This window comes from Centrocercus urophasianus, unplaced genomic scaffold (assembly GCF_019232065.1).
Source record: "Centrocercus urophasianus isolate 14NV4802_14NV808 unplaced genomic scaffold, USGS_Curo_1.0 seq_5, whole genome shotgun sequence".
NCBI lineage: Eukaryota > Metazoa > Chordata > Aves > Galliformes > Phasianidae > Centrocercus > Centrocercus urophasianus.
This window is the reverse complement of record NW_024885088.1, coordinates 7326658-7336245: the sequence shown is the minus strand read 5'-3', so window position 1 is coordinate 7336245 and position 9588 is coordinate 7326658. Positions and strand designations below refer to the sequence as shown.

General features: G+C 42.0%; 1 protein-coding gene across 1 annotated transcript; it reads left to right on the top strand.

Moving 5' to 3' along the window:
• Nucleotides 1–554: 554 nt before the first annotated feature.
• GPR19 (G protein-coupled receptor 19) lies at nucleotides 555–8118 on the top strand. Its single transcript, XM_042835095.1, has 2 exons — nucleotides 555–568; nucleotides 6849–8118. The coding sequence occupies exons 1-2, from the start codon at nucleotides 555–557 to the stop codon at nucleotides 8116–8118; spliced, it is 1284 nt and encodes a 427-aa protein (XP_042691029.1).
• The last annotated feature ends 1470 nt before the right edge of the window (nucleotides 8119–9588 follow it).

Sequence of the window (9588 nt, the reverse complement as noted above, 5' to 3'; positions counted from 1 at the left end):
AAAAAAAAAAAAAAGAAGACGAAGAAGAAGAAAGAAAGAAAGAAAAAGAGCATGCATTCCCAAAGGCAGCTAATTGAAAATTCCCTCCACCTCCCTGTCCTTATCCACTATCCCTTTCTCTTTCAGGAGGCAGGGTCTCATGGCGACCATGGCGAAAGAGGCATGGCATCCTCCCCAGCAGCCGCTGCTCACCATAGCAACCGGGACGTCAGCGCCGACCGCCAGCCACCGCAGCCGGCAGAGCGGTGGGGAAGAACCGGGGCACCCAGCGGCCACCCCGTCGGGGCCACGGGGCCGGGGCGGGAGCCGTGCCGCTGTCCGCGGTGCTGACGGGAGAGGCCGAGACGGGGCGGGGGAGGAGGGAACAGCGCGAGTCAGCAGCCAGCCCTGCAACACGTCGTTTTCCCTTAAAGTAAAGGGGCATAATAACCCACCCCTCCTTCTATTGGATTTGCAAGTGGCCGGGCACAGATGTGAACATACTGCGTGTTCTTCAATATGACTTCACTTGGGATTATAAAAGGAAGAAGGACGAGACCAGGACTTCTGGGATTATGCTTTGGAACAGGTACGTGTATCTATAGGTGCTATGCTGAGCAATGTTGTAGCTAAAGGAATAGCTATCCTTGTAAAGAAAGATGATCTTCTCCAGCGACTTACTTCATGTATATTTTCATACATGCTTTTAAAATCCATGGGTTTTAGCAAGGAGAGCTTTATTCAGGGATAAACACTCTGCAAGGCTTGAATGTTGAGGTGATTCTGTTGAAAGCAAAAGGGTGAGTAGAACTACTGCAGAATAAACGTCTTCATTTTCTATATAAATATATGCATTGTGTATCAACATTCAGTATTTTTATATGGGATTTATTTGCTTTCAAACAATCCCCTGACATGGACAGTATGATGAAAGAAAATAACTGAGAAGAAGCAGACCAGTCTGCCCATCTGTTACTCTCAGTTGCCAGATGCATTCATGCAGCTTCTTCTTTCCCCTTGAAATTGCACCATTGTAGCCACTTTTGTGTTTTTCTGCCATTAATTTTTAATTATCGCTTTTGAAAGAATTAAGTCCCTTCTTCTGTTTGGGTGCCTGGATGCATCTTCTTAGGAAAAAAAACACAGGTGCAGTAATCTTTGCTTATCTGTACCCAGCAGAGGCAAGAAGACGACTCCGTTTTTGCTAATTCAGGCAGATACTCTCTAAAAATGCATAGCAATATTTTTCATGTATCCAGATGACTTCTAGGATGACAAGCAATATGTTGGTTCCACAGAGTTAAAGAGAAGTAAAACTGCCTTCTACTTTCAAAAGGCCATTTGTTTGTATGAGGTAGGGTTCCAAGCCAGTTCTTTCTGGCAAGGATCTTTAACAGTGGTTCTCGAAAGGGTTGTCAGTAAATCACTCTTTCAGTGTATAATTACTGGGTTTTGGAATCTTGATTTGTGAGTTTATTTGAAATATACTGAAGTCAGGATGAGACAGTAAGGGAAGAAATTTCTGTACCTTTAATACATTTGGGGAGCTCTGCTCTTCAGCTCAGAGGGAGAGCTTGCAAACCCTCACACCTCCACAGTACTCCTGTGAAGCCTCTGCTTGTGAAGCTGTGCAGTGCAATTTCATCTGGGTTGCACCACATAATCTCATGTGATTTTTTCCTTTGGCAGTCCCACCAGGCATCTTCTCTCAGGTGTCCAGCAATTCAGTGTGACTCCCAATCAGAGAAATGTCAACCAGAGAATGCAGGATAAGCCTCAAGCAGAGCCCACTTCCCCTTCCTACCTCAACCTCAGTCTTCTCAGCAACAAAACTTGAAGCAGTATTTGTGTTTTTAAGATTTATCCATTACAACATCTTCCATCTCTCCCTACTTTCCTTTCAATTGGCAGCCAGAACAAGTCTTGCAGCTGGCACCCTGCCCAAGTAAGTGTCTCCAGTGCAGGGACTGCTTCTTCCTCAGTGGCTTAGTCTTCCCTGAGCTCAGCTCAGTCGGGACATCCCTTCCAACAACCATTTCTACACCAGGCATTTCCAACCTAACTGCAGGCTTTGCATGGCCTCCAGTTCCCTCCTGCTTCCTCAGAAAAGTCAGTATGAGAAGGCCATGAAAAGCTCTCACTAAACCATATCCTCTGACAGAGGCCATAGGAGCATCCTCCTACTGATTGTTTGGGACTTCTTCTTTTATTCCTATCACATAAGTCTTCATGAAATCATATTCAGGTCTCTGGCAGCTCTACCCCTGGCATTATTATTAGACACCAGTACCATCCTACTCTTCCGCTCTACACCTGGCACAAGTGACCCGTGTCACGTGAGCTCTAGATCTGTCTTACTGGAGAAGATACAGGATCATAAAGCAGACATTCATTCCAGACATGAAAGTTTGGACCAGTGCATAAATATTGTAACCATATTCACTGCATGAGTGCTGATAAAGCAACTTTTACAACTTAATGTCAAGAAATCATTCCTGTGTGAAATTTTTATGTAGAAGAAGAAAATATATATATTCTCCTAAGTAAATTGTCAGTGTGAGCTGAGCTGCTGTCACCCTCACATATGCTGCTGGCATGTTTTCCATGCGGGGGAGAGGAGGCTTGGTGGGGAGAGGATGAGAATTTCCAGGAGATAGGCAGAAAAATCAGCCAGGCATGAGATTCATCACAGCTCATCTGTCAACACCCACCATGAAAAACTAGTCCTGTAAGCATTGCATTCCTCACATCAAGCACAAGTGTGTGTTGTGCTTTGAACAGGGCCTGGTGTTGCCAAAAATGAGTGTACGAGTGTGGGAGAGTACACCTATTTTTTTTTACCTCTGAATCAGGGAAGGACAGCCTCATTCCCCACTGAAGAAAGCAGAGCCTGCAGAAGAATATTTCAAGCTTTTGTTGCACAACATCAGTAGGTGGAACCTGTTTTGAAAGCAGGGTTGGAAATTAGGTCAGCCCCCCTCCTCCTTGCTCCCAATCTTCCTGCCCCCCACAGTCACAATGGGCAAAGAGATATGGGTTCTGTCATCGTTTTTCAATCAGTATTCAGCTAAAGTTTTGGCTACTAGCCACAGCAGTAGGAGAGTAGAACAGAGCTTAGAGATTTTTAATATTCAGTGGATCTTCCTTTTGAGTAAGAAGAATTACGCCTAAAACAGAAGACCATAACCTTTTTTCTTGTTTGTATATCTTGGCACTGTCTTTAAGAGTCTCAGCCAATGCGCAGTACCTTGTAACTTGCACATGTTCTTCAACACTGAATGTTTACCAAACTCATGAGCCTCTGGGCCAAAACTCAAGGCCCAGCTCTGCAGCCAGAGGAGTTGCTTCAGATGTGAAGTGACATCCAGAAGCAACATGTGGACCCAGTTCCTGGCTGGTGAGTTTCTGCATGGCTCACCAATTACTAAGCCCAGTCAGCCACTTATTTTCCTCACACACATAGCAGAAAAATATTGTTGAGATTCATGCAGTAGCTGAAAACAACATACGGTAGTTATATGTGATGGAAATAAGGAATTCCTTTACTTGATTCCATCCCCATTTCCTACTCTCTCACCCTGCAGTATAGGCTAGGCAGCAGATATAAAATACAACAAGCAGACATAAAATATAGCAATGTGTGTCAGCTTACACTGTCAGTTCAGTTCAGAAGCTTTTACTGTACACCGGCTTACCCACACCTCCAGGCACACGACCTTTAGCTAACGATGCTGCTGAACAGGATTCTCTGCCAGCAGAGGGCAGAAGCAGGGGTGCGGACAGCGGTATATAAAATATGGGTTTGAATCTCAAAAGATGAATCTCAAAAGTCTTGTTCTCCTAATAGAAGAGAGACAGATGTTTTCTATCCCTGTGTACAGGAATGAAGAGAGTAAGAACATACTCAAGAGATTTCCAGGCTGTGCTCAGAAGAGCAGGTGGAGAATAGGAAAGCCTTCATAACAAGAGCAGGGTGAGGAGCTTCGAGTTTTTATGAATACTAGCACAGAGACAAGAACTGGCAGGGAATCTGCATGCTTTCAGAAGCATGTGCAGCCACATTCCTACCCTGGAAGCACAAGTACTGAATGGCCTCAAGATGCACACAGGCATCCCTATGCAGCAAGAGACAGTTACAGGTCAAAAGGCTCTGTGCTATTCTGTAAAAGGATTATTGCACTGAGACCCAGCACATGTAGCGTAGTTAATTTGAGTTAAGGCAAGAGTGAATGTCACCTCCTAGCATCTTATACCCAGACAAAAGCACCCCATCCTGATTCAATTTACTCCTGCTTCTCACATGGATTAAACTCCTTTAGATGGAGCATTCCTCTTGCAGTCTGGCAGCTACTCCCAAGAAATTCTTCTGAGAGGGGAGTTCATGGAGTAAAAGACCAACATAATGTCCTTCAAATAACTGTCTGGGCCTCAGCATGACCAGCATTTTGCAGTGATGATGCAGAGGACTTAAACACATTGGATAAAAAAGCCACTTTGCTATTTACTTAGCTATCTTTTGTTCCTAAAAAAAAAAAAAAAAAAAAAAAACAGTGACTGGGAAAAATATTTATTCTTTTGATTAAGCACTAAAAAAGACCATCTGTTGCATTCCTTTTTGAATCTTTTTAGGTTTTACTGCTCCAAATTGCAATGGAAATGACATTTCTAGACAGGACAGTAAACATGTAGTAACTATGCCATTTAGGTTTTATACAGCAGCACAGAAGATGTGGCAGTGATTTTATGTCATTCTTGTGGCTCAGGTACTTCTTCTCTGAGTAACAGACCTCTTCTGAAGAGTTAGCATTTCTTTCACTATCAACTCAAAGGCATATCCCTGGAAATGATGCATTTGGGCTTTCACATTACAAAGCAAGTCCATAAGGTAGGACATGCAGTACCAGGAAATCCCTCTTTGATGATAATGAAAATTTCCTTATACCCTATTGATTTCCACATAAATCTACAAAGCTTCAGATTTTAAACAAAAACATAGGAAGTCCTCATATCAATATTAAGAGGATTCTTACTCCAAAATATTTAGAACAAAAGAGTGAGAATTTTGGTATAGCTGCATCAGTGCAGATTCTCAACTAGTAAAAGTGTAATTTAACTCAGATTTATGTTGTTTTTATTTAAATGGAAAAACAAGCAGAAGTATTTTTAAAATAAACAAAAATGTCATTAGGCCTTATGTATTTATGTAATTTTTACTTTTTTGTGTGTCCAATACCTGCTTACTGACAAAGAAGGCAGAGGGAAAATAAAGAGCTCAGTGCCGTTTTTCATACATGCAAGTTTGACAGTTCATTGACACTTAATTGCATTTTAGTTAGCAAAGCAGCAAAAAGGGGCATGAGAATTGCAGCTGGATATTTCTGAGTGGCAGATACCTTTGCATGTCAAGAAGGGAAATTAAGGAAGAATATAATAGTTCTTTTATATCTGGCTAATAGGCTCCACATGTATTATTCTATTACAGATCATTCCAGCATGCAATTCAGCAGGTTGTGCTGACAGTGCATCCTGCCACTCTGCCAAAGAAAGCACCCTATTACCCTGCAGACTGTTGGCAAAGGCAGGATATCTCCAGGAGAACACTAGATGGAGAGGGGGAAAGGGGTTACTTCAGGAACCAGGACTCTTCTGCCAGGAAAATCTACTAAGAAAACATTTAGGTAAGGCAGGTAAGGATGAGGGAGAAGCAGAGGCCAGACTGGGCAGCATGAGAAAGGACGAGGGGCAGGGTATCTCCTGAAGGCTGAGGTCCCTTCCAGACAGCTGACACGCACTTCTTGGTCTCTGGATGTCCTCTCCTTGTATCCCCAACTGTTTTTGAAAAGAGGGACTCGCATAACATTCCTGAAACAACACTGGCAGTTATCAGCCTTAGACCGCTTCAGCTAAACTTAATATGAGATGTTTGCAGTTTAGATGAACACAAAAGCTGCTCAATAAGGCTAGCTTCTCTGTGAGTAGTGTTGGTGACTCATGCACTGACCCACTTTCTGGTTCCCAGCCAGCAGCCAAGCATGTTGTGGGGCTGATGCTGTGGGGCCAAGACTTGGAGATGACACAGCAGGTTCCTGTCACAGCCCAGCTGTTCTGCGCAGAGTGGCTGCATCTATGCAGATGTGCCATGCACACAGTGTTTCGTTAAGATCAGCTGGTGAACACTAAGTCTAAATAGCTCAAGGAAAACATCTTCTGTAATCACATCAAACAATTAGTACATCTTTTCCTCTTCCACATCTGGCTATTTTTTTATTGTGTTCTTGAAGACTCATTTGGTAGCTTTGTGCTTACAGAAAGTAGTTGGTGTAAAGCTAGATAAAGGCAGAGAAAAAAAAAACGTCAGAAAAACACTGGATAAAACCTCAGAAAGCAAATCTGCTGATCTGGATCACTTGAAATCTCAGGGAAGACTGTGGTGGTTTTTGACTTTCTCATTTGGCTTCTGGGATGAACTGTTTTTTTTTTTGCTAACAGATTAATCCTGATATATCTGAGTTAGTACAAAGTCTCTAGAGCTAAAGACTCTCATATTGTAACCACAGGAACAGAACTTCCATTTCTAATGAGAAGAAGGTTTTGCAGTTCACCTGGAATTGGATTGAATGGACATTTTTCAGAGCATCAGGCAAGATGTCCATACATGCACAGTCAGCAGTACAACATGTTCTGCCATTTAATGCTTGTGAAGTTTAAGACAATCTATGGGAAACATAGTGATTATTGCTATATTAGAAAATCTTGTAATATATTTCTGACTATTTCTCTGAAATTCACATATTCAATTTAAAATTATTATTCATTGATTAAAGTAAGTTTTCACAAATACTTATAACATTTTGTCTTCATTTATACAGAGCCCAAGCAGGAGACATGACTGTCATGTTTGACCATAGTACGGACAACAACAACGTTTCTTTTGTTCTCCCTACATTATTGCTTCTGCTGCAGAACAAAAGCTACCCCAAGACCTCCCTTCCTGCAGCTGACCATGAGATGACAGAGTCACCCCAGGAGCCCAGGCCAAGCAAGAACCGCACTGTCTTGCAGTATGAGTTGAAGCCAGGGGAAATTGTATCAGCCAGCATGGTTTTTGGAGTACTGTGGATAATTTCCATCTTTGGAAACTCCCTCGTTTGCTTAGTGATCCACAGGAGCAGGAGGACGCAATCAACCACCAACTATTTTGTTGTCTCCATGGCTTGTGCAGATCTTCTCATCAGTGTTGGAAGTGCACCATTTGTGCTGCTTCAGTTTACAGCAGGCAGGTGGACACTGGGGAATGTGATGTGCAAACTGGTAAGGTATATTCAGTATTTCACTCCTGGAGTCCAGATATATGTGCTCCTCTCCATATGTGTGGATCGATTCTACACTATTGTCTACCCACTGAGCTTCAAGGTGTCAAGAGAGAAAGCCAAGAAAATGATTGTAGCAGCTTGGATCTTTGATCTTGCATTTACATCACCCATTTTCTTTTTCTATGGCTCCAATGAGGATGACCATTGCAACTTTTTTCTCCCAGGTTCTTGGGAAGGAGCCATCTACAGTATTATCCATCTCTTGGTGGTGTTTTTGACCCCATCCATCCTCATTATCCTATTCTACCAAAAGGTCATTAAGTACATTTGGAGAATAGGCACTGATGGCAGGACTGTTAGAAGAACAATGAATATTGTCCCAAGAACGAAAGTGAAAACAATCAAGATGTTCTTAATGTTAAATTTAGTGTTTCTCCTGTCCTGGCTCCCATTTTATGTGATACAACTGTGGCACCCAGAGGAAACAGACTACAGGAAAAGTTCCTTGATTTTCATGGCTGTCACATGGATCTCTTTCAGTTCTTCAGCTTCTAAGCCAACCCTGTACTCAGTGTATAATGCAAACTTCAGAAGAGGGATGAAAGAAACGTTTTGCATGTCCTCCATGAAATGCTACAGAAGCAATGCATACACCATCACCACCAGCTCAAGGATAGCAAAAAAAAATTATGTCGGGATCTCAGAAATCCCAGCACCAGCCAAAACTGTAACCAAAGACTCAATCTATCATTCATTTAACAGAGAAGCAAAAGAAAAAAAGCTTGCCTGGCCTATTCATTCAAATCCTCCAAATACATTTGTCTAATTGGCTTAATACATTTGAATGGTGATTATGTACCATCAGAGCAAAAAACTTGATCTCCTTTTTGAACCAATGTAAACACACTTGTTTTTACAACAACTTTTAGAGAGAGAGAGAAAAAAAAAAAGATATTTTATTAAATGCATTGATTTTGATGTATCTAGTCTATGTAATTTCAGCTACATTTTTCTTCTGTAAGTACTCTCCCTGAATCACAAGCATATTTGCTTTTTTACAAAAAAAGCAAAGCTCTTGCATTTTCTGTTTGTAGGGATAAAAGGGAGAAAAAATACCACTGCATTTTTAATCACTGTACATTGGCCACCATGTTTAAATATAAAAATACACCCAAAGACATCTCTACAGCCTTTTGTTATGCCCCTAAGAATATTGTTGCACTAGGGTTTTCCTTCTTGTTCAGACCCCATGGCTAAGATTTTTGTATGTGGTAATGCTGGCAAAACACTGAGCAGATTGAATTCAGCTATAAAATTTCCACTGCCTCTGTAGAGTCAGCACTGAGTGCTTTTGCATACTCAGTGTTGCACTTCTAGAGAGATCTAGTGGTAGAAGCAGCTTGAGAAAAGTCCTACCCCATGTATTACCCTCCCCAACTCCTCTCTAGCCGTGTCTACACCCACACTGATGTGCCTGATGAGCAGCCACAGCAGAAGAGGAGCAGCATCACCTGATCTGACCTCACCACCAAAAGTCCCTAGGCAATGGCAAAATGCAGTGGGAAGCTCCAAAGTTACTTCCCCAGTGCTCAGCAGCTGGTTTGGAACCAAAATGCAAAGAACAAAATTCCTAAGCCAGCCTAGGAGGTGCTTGGCTAATTGTGCAGCTTGAGCATCTTGAGCTAAAAAAAAGGGGACACATATACACCGTGGACATGTATACCATGAATTCATTCATCCTTGATATTTACTTTTGACATTTGCTTAATCTGAGATACAGATCCACTCTTCCCATTAGGATTAGGTAACACCACTCTCAGTTATCTGCTAAGATTTACAAGACTGGATCATTAAATCCACAGGAGAATGAAGAGGGGTGTATTTTTTAAAACCAGTCTGAAATGGGCAGCCTTTACATCATGCTGTTATCAAACCCATTAAGAAGAACTGGAAAGAGCCTGCGTGTTTGATATTGATTTATTTTCCTAATTCCTCTTCTACTGCCCAAAACTACAGCAACGCACTCAGAAAACATCATAGATAACAAAATAAGGTCAGCACAAACAGCATTTGGTGAATTCCCCTCACTCTGATGGATCAGTGTATGCACTTTACCTCAGCCTGGAAAGTTCCTGTGTTGTCTTATAACATGAACAAGAGATTCTTGCTGGCTTCAGACCAGCAGTCCTGTTATTTCTTTTCCACACCAAAGATTTTCATCCTACTATTATTTCCAACGCAGAAACTGCTTCAGACTAGGCTCTGCTTGGATCATCATAATGTACCAGCCAGGGTA